The sequence below is a fragment of the Pectinophora gossypiella genome, chromosome 15, assembly GCF_024362695.1.
Source record: "Pectinophora gossypiella chromosome 15, ilPecGoss1.1, whole genome shotgun sequence".
NCBI classification, from domain to species: Eukaryota; Metazoa; Arthropoda; class Insecta; order Lepidoptera; family Gelechiidae; genus Pectinophora; species Pectinophora gossypiella.
This window is the reverse complement of record NC_065418.1, coordinates 13411154-13430713: the sequence shown is the minus strand read 5'-3', so window position 1 is coordinate 13430713 and position 19560 is coordinate 13411154. Positions and strand designations below refer to the sequence as shown.

The 19560-nt window shown below is 37.2% G+C and overlaps 1 protein-coding gene across 2 annotated transcripts; it reads right to left on the bottom strand.

The window, feature by feature from the left end:
• Positions 1–192: 192 nt before the first annotated feature.
• On the bottom strand, positions 193–19173 carry LOC126373304 (fumarate hydratase, mitochondrial-like). 2 transcript variants are annotated; one of them, XM_050019408.1, is made up of 10 exons: positions 18963–19173; positions 12634–12750; positions 10229–10310; positions 9884–10005; positions 8904–9136; positions 8438–8643; positions 7591–7794; positions 6781–6942; positions 4579–4709; positions 193–1610 (listed from the first exon to the last, which is right to left on the bottom strand). In XM_050019408.1, exons 1-10 carry the CDS (start codon positions 19074–19076, stop codon positions 1479–1481), a joined length of 1503 nt encoding a protein of 500 aa, XP_049875365.1. In that variant the 5' UTR covers positions 19077–19173; the 3' UTR covers positions 193–1478. The 2 variants fall into 2 exon arrangements, with proteins under 2 accessions (XP_049875365.1, XP_049875366.1); XM_050019409.1 differs by lacking the exon at positions 18963–19173 and adding an exon at positions 14652–15049.
• Between the last annotated feature and the right edge of the window lie 387 nt (positions 19174–19560).

Here is a 19560-nt window from a genome sequence, read left to right as displayed (position 1 = left end):
TTTTAATTTAAACGCCGATAAACACAGCACTAATAATGACAAGTCAAGACAAAAGGTGTTGTATTGTTAGCGGTGTGACAAACAAGAAAAAAAATCCTGTTTGTGATACTGGTGTGACAATTTGGTGTGACTACAAGTCCGGAGTGCAGCTATAATTATTTAGTATTAACAAAAATAACAGAAACAATCGAGCAAGTATATCTTATTTTATTTCAGTATGCATTTATAAACAATCGACAATTATTAAAAAAAAAACAATGTTGTAAACTTGTAACATTATTGCACTTTTGATATAGGGACTTAAAAATAAGTACAATTGAATGAAATAAATATGATTTCGTATGAAATATTTACAGTGATATATTAATTATTATTTTATATTTGGAAAACAATATAACCAAAATGTCGACGCATTTTCGGTGTTTTTTATCGAAAATAATGCTGTATAATATAGTTCGTTTTAAATGGAACGAATTTTGGCAATTTACAGTGACCTGGTAATATGTTTTGTTATAAATGCGACAATATAATATGGCATTTTATTTATATAAAGGACTTGGCTAGTCAGTTTTAAATTGAATTGAACGTTGAAGATTTCAGCAATTGTTTTATAATCAAACACTACAAGCCTATTGATATTTGCAGTATAATATACTGTTAAAACTTACTCGGAGGCTACACAGACAGATAAACCAAACAAAACTAGTACAATTCATAAACATATACTAATACAATCACATTTTGACGATACACTATTTAAAATAGCCCAGCTGTGAGGAAAAAACATAGGCGTATTACGAACAGGATCTTCAAACGACTGAATTTTTAATATGCAATAACAATTGCGTTTTCAAACTTAAGCTTATGGTCTACGAGTATTTTGATAATACGTCTATGTACAGTTTTTACGCTATTCAGTAATTGCATTGAATGTACTGCTTTTGCGTGATCACAATTGTGATACAGAAGATAGAGATGTTTAAAATCCTTTTTCCTTTTCCTTGCGCAAGATATTGTACCTGCTATTGACAAACAAGAAACTGTCATCTCTAGATATCTACGGATGCGCATAGAGCCGTAATTACCACGTTCCGACTTACGCCTAAATTCTCTCCATTCCAAATTCCTCGTACGCACTTCATATCAATCTGCCACTATCAGTTGATATTTAGGTCAAGGTCGATAAGGATCTTCTGGCACTTGGACGGCAGGAGGGCGCTGGTGTTCACCATCTCCATACATTCTCCAATTTGTTACTACAATCAATACTTCTATTCCAAAGGTAAATAATTTATAAAATATTTGGCTGAAAGAACTTGTTTCCAGGCCACAAATAAAAAAAATATATAACAACTGTCAAAAATGACGTTTACATAGGATGCAGCATTAGTTCCGAATACGGCCGCGTGCCAAAATATCCTTGTCGCTCTATACAGTGGATGATTATAAGACAACGGCACTAGAAAGCAAGTGACAGTTTACATAGGTCCCAGCATATGTTCGGGTCTGACCCATTGGTCGAATTGTTCTGGAGTGAGGATTCCTAGTTTGACGGCCGTCTCCTTCAGAGTGGTGCCCTCTTTGTGCGCCAACTTCGCAATCTTAGCCGCCTGAAAGAGAAAAGAACAATTATTACCATTAACATAATACCAACATAAGCTTACGACGATAGGAAAGTCAGATTATAGTTGCCAGATGAACTAAGTACCCACACCTCACCGAGAGTGACATGAATCCTTGACAGTATGAGTCCCTGATCGGAGAACGCGTGATTTACATCGTAGTGTTACGGGTTCGAATCCCGGCTCGGGCCCTAAACAAATGAATTCGACATGGAATTCAGGTTTCGAGCATAGGTAATTGATATTACGTGATTTCCAGGATTTGTGCCCGGTTAATGGGAATACGCTCGCCGCCTATTGCATGAGACTTAGAACACAGCTGGCGAGGAGTCTACCTCTTACCTCTGCCTCCTATCCCTTCGAGGATAAAGGCGTGAAGCTATCTTATTTAATGTATAAAAAAAGACTTGTTTGTATCAGTTGACTCAACCATTATAGACAGCGATATGCCTCACGACAGATCACGTTGGCCTGACAGAAAGCTCCATGAAGCGTGGGTACTCTGACTAGCCCAATTCGGAATATAGTGGTGAGCTTATGTTGTTCATTGCCCCTCTCCCAAAAATAGCCTTACGCAATAAATGAACAGCCCCTTGTAAGAGAGCATAGGTCGAGCTTTTGAAAAAAAAGTGTGTGGGTAGTGTCTTAGGTCAAAGATAAATGATGAAATTCTAATTACTAAACAAAAACAGATCTAAAGGTCACAAAAAACGTCTTGTTTTTTCTATTTAACTTATTTATGAATTTCAATAAAGATAGATGTAATAAAGTGCGACATTTTGTCACGTTTTCCTATGACGTCACATGCTGCTTTTTCATACAAATTCAATAGTAATCTCGTGTTCTGACGTTTAGTAAAAAGTGACTGATTTGACTAGTTGGAAACCACCCTACTATCAAAGAACTAGAACCCCATGTATCCTTAAGGAAGAATTGTTAATGGTTCTGTTTTTATAATGAAGTGTCATCGTCTGAATCTCTTGAGTTGCTTATTATTAGGTATTTTGTGTGTACTATTTATATAAGTAGGTATATATGCTAGGTTATGTATATAGGTTAGGTATATGAGCATTTTCAAAAATAAGTGTACCTCCCATTTTCACGTTGTCCCTTGTGTTTGAAGTCTAATAACTAGTAAAATTTACTTCTAGCTAATTATTTTAATTATTGAGATACATTAAAGATATTCTAAACTAATTAAATTCTAACAAAATTTTCATGGTTATGAGGAATTATTTAAATAAAATGTAAATTTTTATCACTAAGTACTAGATTTTGCTGTGTCCCCCACTCAAACTGATAACTGTTTGAAGAGATTCTTAAAACTTTTTGTACTAGGGTATCATTTGATGTTTGGTATTGGTTGAAGTTTTCTAAAGGTTCTCTCATTTCCAGTAGTTTATAATTTAAATCTTGTGCTTATTTAAATATAGTTCAATTTTTTCAAAAGTCTTAAAAAGTGTACCGACCGGACATGTCGGGTTTGTCACGACTAAAACTGCCTATTGAAATTATTTACGGTAGCTATATTCGTTTTAAAATGGCAAAATTATCCTTAATTTACCGGTCGCCATTTAAAAAAAGACTAGTGACAAAATATATTTCGTGACGCGAGACGTGTTTTCTGGTATTCCACGGCCGTCAAAATTTTATCTGTCGGGTTTGAGACGATATAAAATCAGATTCAGGTGAGTTATATTTTATTAATTTATTCAGAAGATGAACTATATTATAATGTAAAATTATTTACATTTGGTGACAAGACTAGGTATTTTTTTTCCTTTTAAATATCGGTTTGAATACAAAATGGGAACAGAGCGTCACGTCAGTTTTGCGACATTTTTCCCTGTGACCTACAGGCTGACTAGTAAAGTCGCAAAACCGACACTATAAAGCTGAGACTACATACTGAAAAGGTTTAAATTTTTTAGGCTTAACAATGCCACTAACTAGTGCAGAACGGTCTCGGAGATATAGAGAAAAATTTTAAAAAGAAAATCCCGAGAAATTAAACGCCCAAAGGTTAAAAAATTTACAAAGAATAAAATCGAAGAAGAAAAAAATATCTGAAATGAATGAAGAAGAAGCTGAAAAAAGAAGACAAGTTTGTTATTTGTTAAACTAAGTAATCTTGATTTTCAAAAAGACTGTTCCCATTAAGAATTGATAATTATTTGGTTAAAAACTTAAAATTTGTATAAGTATATCTTTTATTTTATTCACTTACATTTTTGGGTTCGGTTTTCTCCTGTGTGAGCCCACCCTTAGAAAAATTCGTATGTCAGTTTTGTGACAGTCCCTCATTTTGCGACGAAGAAATTCTTAGATTTTTCTAATTTTCAATATGGAGAGTTGCTAATAATTTCTATTATTTATTAAAATGATTTTAATATTCGGTATCACAATAATTACTTTGTTTATTAAACTAATATTCGAAATTAAATCGTAAATATAATGGTTGCCTTGGTATCAGCTGTGACAAAACCGAACGAAAAACTAGCATATTTCGTGTTTTATAGATTTTATGACTATGTATATATTTTTTTCATAAAATATCTTTGGTAATCTTCATAACACAACTAAAATCATATTTATATCTTTCTTATAGTTACAGACCAATTATTTTTTAAGATAGTCGCATTTTTCGCCCGTCGCCCTATAATTTAATAATTTTTGGTAAAATAGATTAATCTGTTAACAACTTCACATAATTTAAAATAATAAATAAATTTTTTTAATTTCTATCGCGTATCTTAATAATATCTAAATCAAAATATCTCCAACAATGTCATATTTTTAATTATAGCTAAAATTCAGACGTAGTACACTTAATTTTGAAAACGCTCATATATTATATTTGTAAGTATGTTATATATTTATTTGCATGTATTTGTTGTTAAGTTGTATGTATAGTTTGTACCCGCAATCTTTCAATTTTTTTTACCTTTTTCCTTACCTTATCGTATCCTATATGCAAGTTGAGGGCCGTGACCAGCATGAGAGACTCCTGCATAATCTTGGTGATTCTCTCTTCGTTGGCTTTGATGCCCACCGCGCAGTTCTTGTTGAACGCCTGGCAGCCGTCACCTGATCACAACAATGCTTTGTTAAATCTATATTATCATAATAGCGAGCGAAATCAAAGATGACCAACTCAGTATTAACGTATAATATAGAGTAAGATAGATAAATAGATAAACAGCCTATATACGTTCCACTGCTGGGCACAGGCCTCCCCTCAATCAACCGGAGGGGGTATGGAGCATACTCCACCACGCTGCTCCAATGCGGGTTGGTGGGACCAACGGCTTAACGTGCCCTCCGAAGCACGGAATCATCTTCCTTTTTCTGACAATCAAGTGATTCAAGCCTGAAAAGTCTTTACCAAACAAAGGACAGTGTCACAAAGTGATTTCGCCAATGTCCCCATCGGGAATCGAACCCGGACCTCCAGATCGTGAGCCTAACGCTCTCACCACTAGACCACGGAGGCTGTTAATAACGAGTAAAAGAACACAATTTATAATAATGTTATAAACCTTACTTGAGGAGCTCGGTGGCGCAGCGGTAAACGCGCTCGGTCTGCTATTGTTGAAGTTAAGCAACATTCGCAAAGGCCGGTCATAGGATGGGTGACCACAAAAAAAAAGTTTTCATCTCGAGCTCCTCCGTGCATTAGCAGTCGTTAATAACCATCAATCCGCACTGGGCCCGCATGATGGTTTAAGGCCCGATCTCCCTATCCATCCATAGGGAAGGCCCGATCTCCCTATCCATCCATAGGGAAGGCCCGTGCCCCAGCAGTGGGGACGTTAATGGGCTGATGATGATGAAACCTTACTTTACACCCCCGTTGCTATGCGCCATATACGTAATTAACAATACCTAGGCAACGGGGGTTCTGGGGGTTAAAAAGGCCACATCGAAGCAGTTCATCTAACAAAGCAATATTGCAATTTGACATTTGCGCATATAAAATTAAGTGCGCAATGCAAGCAAATGTCACATAGCAATATTGCTGTCTTAGATGAATTACTTCGATGTGGCTATTTTAACCCCCCTGACGCCAAGACATAATTTCAGATCCAGGTCCATTCGCTATGGCTTGCAAGACATCACCGATTTAAATAATTTCAAAAGAAGTTTAAAACAGTACCTAATTGACAGAAGATTTTTTATACCTTGCAGGAGTTTTTCAATGATAAGTAGTTTTCTTTTACTCTTATGTCTTAAGTACAGCACATTTTTAAGCCTAAAAATATGCTGTAACTCTCCTTTAAATTGCTGTGCCCAATCTGGGTCCATATGTGTTACTCACCTTATATTACCAACCTCCTCCCATGTGGAACGCAATAAATGATATGATTATGATTGAATAGAATGCATTATCGCTAAATATTGTTAAATTTTTTGCCTCATTACAATGGTTATTTATAACTGTGGAGATTCACTGACTAAAATACTGTGGAGGCTGACATCCGCACACGAAAATGGCGGTGGATTGATCATGTCCTTAGAAAACCTGTGGAACATCCGTCCTGACCAGCTTTGACCTGCAGGGCGATCGATTCAATAAATTTTGTCGAAATCGACAAGTTTGTTTCTTTCCCCTAACATGCGTGAGACGTGATTTTGATCGTATTTCGAACGACATGACTTATTTGAGTTCAAATATTAGCTCCAATCGACAAAACGACTAAATTATATCGTCAGAATCGATAAAATGACATTGACAAAATTTGATAAGTTGCGCATGTTAGCCCTACACGTGTGCGCGTGGATAACGCAAAAGGGGGCCCAAAGAGACCTGTCGAAGCTCGGTTGACAGGGAATTGAAAACTCGGCATGTCATGGGAGCAAGTAACATGGGAGTAAAAATCTGTTATTCGAGCACTACTCCCATCAATAAAAAGATTGTAGGTTGTTTGACTTATCGTAAGCTCGACGCAAATGGCATTAACTACTTGGCCGGAATGGGGAACGCTGAGGGCTATCACCTGGTACAAAATTTAAGATAACAAACCTGAGGCTTAAAGTCTTCTTCTTATAAAGGACTTCCTTTTATCGCGCGTTGTGTAGCGTTTTACGCAGTGTGCTAGGCCTGGGTTAGAAGTGTATTGCCGGGCTTTCAGATGGGAGACATAAATGTTTTACTAACCAATAAGCCTGATGGATCGCAGTACATTGGAGACGATCATGGGCTTGAAGACGTTCAGTTCGAAGTGTCCGTTGCTGCCGCCGACGGTACACGCCACGTGGTTGCCCATCACTTGGGCCGCAATCATCGTCAGCGCCTCGCACTGTGTCGGGTTTACTTTGCCTGTGAAAACAAGTTGGTTGTATTATTTATTTATTTGTACACAATAAAACAGACACAACAAACATACAAAGAAAACAGATAGTACAGGCAAGCTTATCTCTAAACAAAGAGATGTTAAATCGATTATTTTATTTTCTTTTAGTGACTTACAGCATTGATAATAACAAGTATACCATCTAACAAACACAGCACCAGTCTCCCTGGTCTAGTGGTTAGAACGTTAAGCTCACGATCTGGACGTCCGTGTTCGATTCCCGATGGGAACATCGTCGAAATTTCTTTGTGAGACTGTCCTGTTTGGTGACTGCAGGCTCGAATCATTTGATTGTCCGGAAAAGTGAGATGATTCTGAACGACCCGCACGAAGCCTTCACGATTCAAGACTAAACGGGTATACTAAAGGTAAATCTATCTCAGCCGCTAGTGGGGAGCAGAGAGTTGCCGTTTTCGTATTATTCCTTATCCTATGTTTGTGGTTAAAGCTTCCAGCCAATGCTCCGTCACTCCATATACTTGTGCGCGTAAATTACCTACCTAGCGCTCGAGCATCGTCGGGCCGTACAGTCGTTACATGAACCATCTCAGGGTCCTTTGAGCGACTCAATAATAACCCTGACACCAGAGATTACTACAGAACGGGTAACTCACCAGGCATGATGGAAGATCCAGGTTCGTTCTCCGGTAGTATGAGCTCAGCGAGGCCGCAGCGAGGTCCGGACGCCAGGAACCGGATGTCGTTGGCTATCTTCATGAGCGAACACGCAATAGTGTTGAGAGCTCCAGAAACTTCTACCATCGTGTCATGGGCCGCCAGGGCTTCGAATTTATTCGGCGCCGTCTCGAAAGGGATACCTGGAAATTACATAATTTTAACATCTTGTAAGGTTGACGACTAAAACCGGACCTGTCAAATCTTCAGGTTAGGTAAGTGGACCCTGTGAAAACGGGATAACGCTAGGGGGATGATGATAAGGTCACGAGTACATTCCCGGACTGGTCAGAGATATAGATATATCTCTGACCAGTCCGGGAAAGTTCACATTGTTATAGATATAACAATGTGAACTGAGCGCCTACGTTTCTCCAAGCCGTCTGTTAGACCAACTTTTCTTCTCGTCGTTTCTATGGCATTCAGATTTTTTCAGCCAAGTATTTTGCCACCCGGACAGCATTTTCGGCAGCATTCATAAGCTCTTGCCGCTTTCTTCTCGTCGTTTCGATGGCATTCAGATTTTGTCAGCCAATTATTTTGCCACCCGGACAGTCGTCACCGCGATGGCAATAACAGAGTAAACCAACGTGATAGGTGGTGAACACCGTCTACAATAGTTGAAAATATAAACTACTAACTCATTGGTGCAAGTTGGGTACCTGGATTTTAACCGGCAGCGCTACCCGTTTTGAGAAGCTTGATATTAACTCAGAATCATGAGCTAAACCATCCCCGTCAGTATTCGGCACGGTGTCACTAACACCCATCTGAAAGTCTACATACCAGTGAGGGTGGCGATTTCAGCCGCGGCCTTTTCAGCGAAGCCGATGCGTGTGTTGAGGCCGGTGCCGACCGCCGTGCCTCCTAGAGCCAGGTAATGCAAGCGTGGCAACGTGCTGCAGATGCGGTCGATGCCGTAGCTCAGCTGGGTCACGTAGCCGCTGAACTCTTGGCCTAACGTCAAGGGCACGGCGTCCATTAAATGGGTTCTGTGGATAAGAATAAATCGAAGTTTTACATACAGATATATTTATTTATGTATGCGAGCTATGTGTGCTCAAGGATCAGAGAGTTTGAGTACAGTTACTAAATACTAGACCAAGTAGGATCAAATACTTAATTTGCAGCAAATATTGTCATTCCTAGGGCTTCCAGGAAGCTGTAGGACTCGGAAGAAAATCCTAAAAATGAGACACCTTTCTTGAACCAGCATGAGCGTTATAAAAACGATCCAGAAAGTTCCACCGACCTGCCAATCTTGATGATCTTGTCGAAGGCCTTGCTCTTCTGTTGAAGCGTGTCTCTGAGTGCGACGAGGCCGGGCATCAGCCTGTCCCTCAGCTCCATAGCAACAGCGATATGCATGGCCGCCGGGTACGTGTCGTTGGAGCTCTGAGATTTGTTCACGTGGTCGTTGGGGTGAACAGGGTCCTTGCTGCCGACCTTGCCGCCCATAATTTGGATGGCGCGGTTCGCGATTACCTGGAAAAGCAAACTTACTTTAAAGTTTCATCAACATCATCTCCTTAGCTTTATCCCGTTTTCACAGGGTCCGCTTAAATAACTTTGAAGTACGCATTTTTTGCAATTTCTGACTTCGGATATTCAATCAAAGACGGGTATACGGACGATGACAGGTCATCAGCCCAATGCCCAAAGACATAGTTCAGGAACTACTTAAATCTAGTAAATGATCTATGTGTGGTCTCAGTAAGTTCACAACAGGTAAGTTCGTCTGCGACGACCAACTTGCGTCAAGTCTGCACACTTCTACAGTACTTGGAAGGTTGAGAATGTTCCTGTGTGTTTGCACGAGACGAACTCCTACAAAAATGCGCTCAAATCGCAGTCTACCTCTTCCGAACACCAATTTATATCATAAAATACCTGATATTATAGACGGCAATACGGCTCATCACTTATAACGTTGATCTAACAGAAAGCTCGGTGAGGTGTGGGTACTTAGTTCATCATGCACTTTGATACCATGTCATATTAACTTTTCTATTTTCTTCTATCGTGTGGGTTGTGAGGTGAAGTACCAGCCTCAACAGAACCCCTCCTCCTCCAACTCGATACCGAACCTCGATAGAAGAGATTAACTTTTTTGACAAATTAAACCGCTTTAAGTCTCATTAATGTCAAATTTGATAGTGCGATAGGGTTCTAAAGTGGGTACATGATATTACTCATGACTGTACCGTGAGCTTATGTTATGTTATGTAATACCTCATTAGTGTTCATGTTGGATTGAGTACCGGAGCCGGTTTGCCAGATGACCAGCGGGAAGTGACCCTCGCGGTATAACTTGCCGGAGATCACGTCGTCACACGCCATCATGATGGCTTCCGCTGAAAGGTTATAAAACTTCATCAATACTTAGTCTTTCAAAATGTTTTCTTTCTTGACTCTTCACTGAAATGGACTTTCCGAGTTGGTGGGTTGGCGAGGTTGGTTATCGACCTTACAAGCCACACGAAAGAAAACATAACATAACATCACACATGTATCCCCAAAGGGGTAGGCAATACTGTATAGTAACGAAATCGAATAAAAGGGGAATCGTAATCTTACCGATTCTCTTCTCTAGACCGTACTCAATGTTGACCTTGGCAGCTGCTTTCTTCAGGACTCCGAAGGCGACGATAATTGGGAACTGAAAATCACATAAGTTCATTACTGTAGTTATATTCCTACTCCGCGCAATGTAAAATAGCAATATTGTTTTTAGACGAATTGCATCAATGGGTATTTTTAATTCGCCAGATTTTATAACACGGCGATAGTTGGTACATCAGAACACATTGGCACACCCCGGATACTTCGTAAAAAACACCTTGGTTTACACAGACACTACACAATGACGTAATAGTACAGTCATGAGCAATATCATGTACCCACTTTAAAACCCTGTCGCACTATCATATTTGACATTTAATGAGACCTACGGTTTAATTTGTCAAAAAAGTTAATGTGACATGGTTTCAAAGTGTATACAATACATATTAGTACTCGTGACCGTACACGCGCCAGGTGTGTGTGACATCTGGGGCCTGTTTAATAAAACTTCTCTCTCTCTCTCTTTATTTAAGAGCTGCGCTCTTGTCGGTGGAGTAATCGCCATTACTCCATAGATAGGGCGTGTAGAACGGTGGTTGCCCCAATCGCCTTCCGTTCAAATAAAACTTACAATTGTAAATTACAATGACAATTTGATGTACATTGCGGAGTGTGTGATCACGAATATTTTGCAGTTTCATATTAGCTACGTAATGAACATCAAATTGTCGTTGTAATTTACAATTGTAAGTTTTATTAAACAGGCCCCTGATACCATACGATCGAAAACGAGGGGGGTGAGGTAAACCTAGCCCAGCCGCTGGTGGGAAGCGGAGTGTTGTCGTTCTATACTTAGTACTATTCCTTATTCTACGACATTGGCTATAATTTATGAAGACGAAGTAGCTGGCGCCGCTAGCCAATTATAAATACAATAAGTTATACAACTGTAGAAACGGCCATAAGATTAGTAAATAATTACTCGTCTTACAACACGTTAAGAAAACACAGAATTAAGACATTTTGCTCACGACTAAATCCCAATTCGGGTAGTCAGAGGTACATCCATTGCAAGATGAACTAAGTGAACTAAATGATGAAACGAACTAAATTCCACTTGATCAGAACTCAGAATCATGGTTTGAATCATCCCTCAAACTTTTCGTTACGATGTCACTCCCCTGTATGATTATACGAGCAATTTACCACGCAAAACGATTCATACGAATGCTGTAGGTAACAATGTTGTTTACCAAAACAGTTTTTTTTTCTACATTGTTTAGCTAGATTAATACAATATTTAAGGTATAGCTACTATATAAGCATCAGTAACGTTCACAGTCAATTTCGTAATACACTTTCTACAATCTATTATTCTATTCAAGGGCTACTAGTGAATAGTAAACAATAGCCGTGTCGAAATGATCAACGTAATGGCGGTTGACTTTACTATTCGTCTATTACATTAACAAAGTGTTATGAAATAAGCTGTGAAAAATACTAGGTACATAATATAGCACCACTCCTGTATCTGTGAGGCAGGCAGGGGTGTATCCATACTATTAATATTATAAATGCGAAAGTGTATCTGTCTGTCTGTTTGTTTGTCCGTCTTTCACGGCAAGAACGAAGCGACGAATTGACGTGTTTTTTTAAGTAGACATAGTTGTAGGGATGGAAAGTGACATAGGCTGCTTTGTCTCTTTCCAACCCCGCCACTTCCCTAAAATGGGGGGTGGAAGTTTGTATGGAGCATTCCGCATTGTGACTAACAAAAAATTCGTGCATCATTTTTTAAAATCTGCTCCCAACCCCTTCAGAGGGGGTGAAATTTTATATGGGACTTTTCGCAGTTTTCAAGGTTGGAAGCTATAAATTGGTACATTAGAAAAGTAGTATATTTCTCGCCAGCTTTATTTAAGGCCCATTTATTTTTTATTTAAGATGGGTTTACTCTTGACTTCGTTCTTTCACGAGGAGAAGAAGAGGTCGACCGTGGAACGAGTTTAACCAGAAGATGCCCATTCACCCGTGATTTAAAGGACCCCAGATTATAAGATACAGGTTACATGTAATAGGGGTGCCATTAATGCCACTTATTTCGATCCTGATATACCACTTTCGCTTCTTTCACTCTCATCAAAGACTTCATGCATGCTGGCCGTTTTAAAGTACTCTTGACCTTTCTTTAAAACATCCTTGATCTGATCGCGGTATGTACGCCTAGGGCTTCCTCTTCTAACCAGTATGTCATATCATAAATCCTTTAGTTAATATTTTAATAATAATTCGCGGTCCTGTGCGTACTCCGGCCAGTCAATTCGGCAAGCGTCCAAGTCGTCACACCATCTCTTTCGAGGCCTTTGCCCAGCAGTGGGATCTTGTAGACTAGATTAGATTTAATAATAATAATTTATTACCGGCATCCTCTCCTCAATGCCTCCGATGGGGAAGTTCATGATGGATCGGACAGTCTGCGCGCCGTACAGCTTATCATCAGGGACATCCACCTCGCCCATAGTGTCTCGTTCTTTTCTCTGTCAACCGAAAAATGAGCATTAAAAATCGCCAATATTCTTAATTCAATATAATCAACATGAAGGATTATTAATATGTACGTTAATGATCGCGTGTTGCTTGCGTGGTGGTCTAAACAGACCAAAAACCGGCGCGGCGTGAAGGAGTATGGACTATTATCTGGGTATGTGTTGTGCCTGGGTGTAATAACAAGGGTCATCATTTATACCCAAAAACATAAAGATGCATATATAATTCAATACATTCAGGCACAACACATACCCACATAATAATAATTTATTACAGACATATGTCTGTTATCCACGAAATTATAATATTAAACGAAGAAAAAATCTGTACAGCGCCAACTATAATATTTGAGAAGAATACACTAGAATACATGACGAAACAAAAGTAAGAAATAACAAAAACCAAACTTCATTATCAAACAAGATTACTTATCACCAAATAGTTTTATAGGTCACTGAGTAGGTCATATGTTTGTTATTAGGTCAACATTATGTCACGTCGACCTATTGACCTATCAAGCGTGTTTTTAACCACACAGGATGTTTTTCATACCGTGTGAATGCAACTGCCACTGCGGTTGCATAGACGATCATAACTGACCATATCCGATTTCCAGTAACTTCAAACACTAGGGTATTTTTACAGGGTCAAAGATAAATTATAATCATAATTTCCTTAGCATTATTCCGTTTCTCACAGGGTCCGCTTACCTGACCTGAAGATTTGACAGGTCCGGTATTTTACTGAAGCGACTGCCTGTCTGACCGTCCAACCCGCGCACGGAAAACCAGCCCAATACAGTTTAGGTCACATACCTCCGAAAATTTTCTATCTTTTTGGGAATTCACGATTTTTTACTTCACCGCTGAGCAAGTGATAATCTTTTTATGATCTAAATATGAATTTGAAAACAAATTCGACAGTCGCTGGTTTAGGCCTGTGCTGGTTTCGAACCTGCGACCTCAAAGCGTTCTACCAACTGGGCTACCACGGTTCCATCAAAGAACGGCACGGGTCTAAGATAAATTATAAAATGATAATTTAGAAATAGCTAGTCTAAGGTAAACAAAATTATATATCTTTTTACTTTTTAATAACGAAATAAGTATCAATTAGTATGATGGGTGATCGCTTTTATTGGTGACGTTTTACGGACAGTATTTACCTTGCAAATTAAATAGAAATATATTATCACTAAGTTACATGAAGCAACTTCTATTATATATATTAACAAAACAATATCAAATATAAATAACGAATACCTACTTATTTCCACACAAATTCAATAGATAATCGTTTTGACGTGAAATGTGTCTCATTTGACTAAGTTTGAGCTAAGTAAGTTACTTGAAACAACTTCTATTACATAATATATTATGTATGTATGTATGTATTATTATTATATTTATAATATAATATAATAATAATATATGTATGTATAATATATTATACAACACACTATCAAACATCAATCTAATAAGTAATGATAAATATACGTATATCTGTAGATATTATCTATGTGCATTTGACATAATTATTGCTAACGTAGGTATCTATTTGGAGAAAAAATTACGATAAGTTTTTTTCTATACTATTGGAAAAATATGTTTATAAATACGTATGTTTTCAACTTTACCTTCTATATATAAAACATGCAAAATTAATTCTAACTAGCGCAAGGTAATGTTTTATTTATGTTGAATAAAATACTCAAAGTAGACTACTCATAAGTCATGGATATATATAAAGTGACATTATATTATATAACTTTTATGTAAACATTATCAAGGTCCCGTGCTAACTAGATAACAAGTATTATAATCATTAATAAGTAGTAGTCTACATAATAGTAATACCTACGTGGAAAAGTAAAAAGGTTTTAAAAACTCACCATTTTCATCGATTTCCCTTCGGGATTCATACATACTGAACAAGCCATTTTGATTTCGGTAAAAAGACACAGTAATTTACAAAAATATTATAAACTGAAACACGAAAAATTTCTAAAAAACCGACACTGCAAATGTCAGACAGACGTTGCTTTTAAAAAGAATGTTAAATTTCTTTTGTGACAGTGTTAGAAAAGAGGTTTTATATTTAGAATTAAAAAATAACGTGGCGAATTGAGTCTTGTCTGCGGAGATATGAGCAAAACGAGTCGTAATGGCCGCTTTGGGAATGAAAGGCAAACTAAAACCGGTCAGGGCCCCTTCTACAGTACATTTGGAGATAGTTAGCGAACCACGGTAAATTTATACCACAGGCGGCACCGGCGTCTGCGCGTATCGGAAGCCAAAAGAACACTGGAGTATTCATAACCACATGATAACGTTAGCGTTATCAACACAGCTACAGGATCGATAGAAATTAGCATGTTTCATTACAATAAAGTTCGTAGGTTACAAACAACGTGTTGCGTAAGACTTCGTAGTCAACTGTGATATTGTTTTTGAAGCAAACATAGTAGATACGCTCGCGAACAATAAACTGGAATCATTTCAGCACGCGTTGCTCAAACCATTTTTTTTACAATTTCTATGCAACGAACTACAGATTATGGTTTGGTTTGGTTTTTGGACCGGTTTGTTTGGATGAATTATGGATTGTGATGTAGGTACCATTTGAAGAGTAGTTTTCTTAGCTTTCAAGTGGTATCAAATAGATTTGAAATTAATTTAATTTTATACCTAAACTGTGGAATTATTGCAACAGGTCGAAAGTAGTTGAAGTCCAAATTAATAGGAAGTAGATCGGTAATTTGAAAAAGGTAAAACTTTTATTCACCAAAGGCTCTGCCAACCCCCATTTAGATTACGTATCGCTTTTTGAAGTCGTTTGCAACTTGAATAACCCCATGACAGCCTCACGACTGTTTGTCACAAATAACAAGTAGGTATTTCATTTGAAGTCTACAATTTAAATGTCGTTAGATATTTTAGTATCGCGTTTTTTTTACAAGACCTTGAAGTCTCCTACCAAAGCTTATTGTTACATCAATTTCATCATCTGTTTTACTTTGTTTAATTATGTTCTAACTAAATGTTATAATGTGCATAGCTGTAAGTGATCCATAAATAAATAAATAAATCAATTTTCTTGTTGATTAACAATGTGTTCCTTTTGTTGTGCAGGACCCTAAAACAATCAACTACCCTACAGTGTCCTATTCACCAAAATATTTTTAGGGATTATGTTATTTTTCTTATTTGTTATCAGCCATAAGCTGATCCTGTTGCCATATGGTTAATCTTCTTCTTCTATCGTGTGGGTTGTAAGGTGAATTATCAACCTCATCGACCCTGGTGTCAGGGTTATTATTGAGCCGCCAAAGGCCCATGCTCATGTAACGACTACTTACTTACATCAGTAATTAGTAACCGGGACCAACAGCTTAACGTGCCTTCCGAAGCACGGATCACGGATACTTTTTGGACTATCAGCTGATCAGCCTGTAATGTCCTAACCGAACTTGGGATCATAAAGTGATTTTTGTGATTTGTCCCCACCGGGATTCGAACCCGGGACCCGGGATCGTGAGCACAGCGCTCAACCACTGGACCACAGAGGCCGTTTAGCCATTATGGTTCATCATAATATCCATGTTTGGACTTCTATATGGCCAAGTGTGTGTCTGTCTGTCTGTGTATATTATGTAACTTATGTGAATGTTGATTTAATCTCAAATAAAAACAACTTTTAAAGTAATTAAGCCTTTGTCTTTAAGACAATGGCAACATTAGTGTAGTTGGTAACATGATGCAAATGTGGTTACATCACAACCACAACATTCGAATTTCTGCAGTCAGATAACTCTTAAATGTCTTATTATTTTTTTGTGAAAGGGGGTTGAAAGTTTGTATGAATCTTTGCCATTTTTAAAGTTAGAAATTTCATAGAATAAAAAAAATGAATAAAAAATATAGAAGACAATTTAAATACGTGTCGGGGAATAAAGGCTCATAATGGACAAGTCATAATAATAGGGTATTTGATTGGGTCAAAGATAAATTATAAAATGCTAATCTAGAAATAGAAGCCATTCTAAGATGATCAAAAATCAATCTTATTTTACTTTTCGACTTATTTTCGAATTTTATTTATAAATTAAGTAACAATGAGTACGACGTTTGACCGCTTTTAATGACGTCACCGGACAGTATTTCCATACAAACTCCAAAAATCTTTCGTTTTTACGTTGCTTAAAAAGTGTCTCATTTGACTAGGTTTTTAAGTAGCCTTTTCTATGCAGAATCTATGTAAATAAATGATTTATCTATCTATCTATCTAATCTACGACAATAGCGCTCCTGTCGAGGGGCTTGTTGTTTTGTGCTGTGGAATATATTTAAATACAAACTAAAATAACTGTGACAAAATTTAATTGTATTGCGCTTGTTAGCTCAGCTGGTATACTATCTTTAGTGTTCCTTCAGTAATAAGGCATTTAATGGTGCTGATTCCAATACACATCGTCTAATTTTATTTTAAGTTATACCTATCATTTTCTTATGCGCTGAAAAAGAAAGGGACGGGTAATCAACAGGCATAAAATTTATGGAACACACATCAACTTTGAACAAAATTAAGATTATTTTATTAACTAGGTAAAAGCTTATTATAAAGTTTATTTATAAAATAATGAAATTTACATAGTTCAAGTTCCCTTGGCAATGGAGATATCAAATGCTGGTTAGCAGAGCCACTATCAAGTAAAGTTTTTAGTTTATATTTTGTCCGCTAATCCTTTGGGTTACGCAAATGCACGTATGAGGCTGGCATAATCATCCAGAGTGTTAAAAATTTATTAAAAAAAAATATAGGTGTAAGTGAGTGCTCTGCATCTGGCAACCAGTACTTTGTGCAATGCCGTATGATTAGATGGAGAGTCATGAAACAAATGGAGGGAGGCCTACATCCATGATCAGGATACACTGGGCCAAATAAAATAAAAAGACTTGATTGATATACTACCAACAAATTATTCTTGTAAAGTTGCCCTGTTGTTTTCTTCAATAAGTTTTGATAACTAAGATGAAACTAACAACACTGTCTCAAAAACTACAGAAAAGAAGAAAGAGGTTGGAAGGTCCAAGTAAGTGCGAAACATGCGCTATACAAGTATGAGCAAATTGTTCATATTTTGACTGTGCACAGTGAAAGCAAGCTTTACAATGCACGACGATAGTATTTTAAGAGTCATCTTGTGCATTATAAACCTGCAGGGCAAAAATTCAAATTTCACCTGTGATGCAAGGAGATCTCTTCTTATCACAGGAAAAGTAAGAATCTTAGTATGATCGGCTATTTATCAAAAAAATACTTGTGTATGCTGTATTTTAGAAAAAGTAGTGATAAAACTGAGCCTATCACATAAAATATACACTGCTGGTAAATAATAATAAATACATAAAGTGGTTATGGAACTTGAGAAGCAGTAGAGCTATTGTAGTTATCTGGTTGCAGGAATAGTAGTAAAGTTCTCATACAAAATGTGTATTAGGGCCTTTCCAACCTCTTCCTACTATTGTGTGTCAAAAACCCAACCAATACATTATGAACTGAAAATGTTCACTAGCCTACATTACCTATAAAGTATAAGTGTCCTATGTGCCATATACCAGGCTACTCCAATACCATATTATTATGTTATTTTTTCTACATAAACTGTCTATCTATTTCTTTAAGTAGCAATTGTTACAACCAATCATTACATCACTTGTTTACAAGTAACAAAACACATTTTGCACACTAGTAACTTAAAGAAAAGATTTCTACACAATATTAAGACGAAATATGATACCTATGTGATCATAATAATATGCTAAAAATTTCACTGACCATTCTATTACTTCATGCTGTATTTGCTGAAAAAAGTTTCAGGCTAGATAATATTTTTATACTTGGAAATATCTCAACGAACTATTTTTATAGGTACTTTGATATTATAAATTTAGCTATTACAGAAATATCCTTGAAGTTAAATGTTGGTCCTTGAGGTAAAATATTATGAGGGACCAAAATAGTGGGCTAGTTTGAAGTGTAGACTAAATAACCTCTACAATATTCGATAACTTAAGACGCCACTTCTCTTGTATCGTAAATGAAACGGTATTTAATATAGCTTTAAACGAAAAGACAGAACGAGTATATGAACACAGAAAAATACAAATACATTCGAAAATATATTGATTATGCAACTTACCGCCACGGCATTTGTTGTAGTAAAGTTCGCCTTGTTTACAAGGTGCACTACGCTCCTAAAGTTCCTAGTGGAATTAACCAGAGCTGACGATAACTTGAACATGGTTGAAGCCATGATTTTAGCTAGAAAAACAATTTTTTGGCGAGAAATATTTGAAACAGATGATGTTTCTTTAGAAAAGGCACTACCACAAACATTTTTTTTTTTTTTGTTTTGGCTTTCCCCGAAGGGTAAGGCAAAGGGAACTATGCCCATACAGCCATGTCTTACGTATTTTTTTTCTTGATGATTAATGAAATGATGAAAGGTGATGATGATGAAACCTAAGCTCCCACCCTCGGAGTAGACTCCTACTCCGAACCCCAAACGAATTAACTCGAAAGTCCGCATAAACTTTCGAGTTATGAAGCGGCTTCTTGACACGAAGCGAAAATAGGCAGATACACTTTGTTTATTGAATACTCCAATATAATAACACTCGCGAATGTCTTCCGACTAACTTAATGCGATCATCAACCACAAAACACCACTTCGTATTAATTATTTAGATTATTCAATGAAGAAAGCAACTGTCCCGTTCCCGTTTCCCGCCAAAAAG

Bases quoted from the DNA above. Each gene is read 5' to 3' on its own strand.
- LOC126373304 (XM_050019408.1), bottom strand. From the start codon at position 19,076: ATGGCTTCAACCATGTTCAAGTTATCGTCAGCTCTGGTTAATTCCACT. The intron at 9,137-9,883 runs GTATTACATAAC...TTGCTTTTCCAG, and splicing joins CCAACATGAACACTAATGAG to GTAATCGCGAACCGCGCCAT. The intron at 6,943-7,590 runs GTGAGTTACCCG...TTGTTTTCACAG, and splicing joins TGGATCTTCCATCATGCCTG to GCAAAGTAAACCCGACACAG.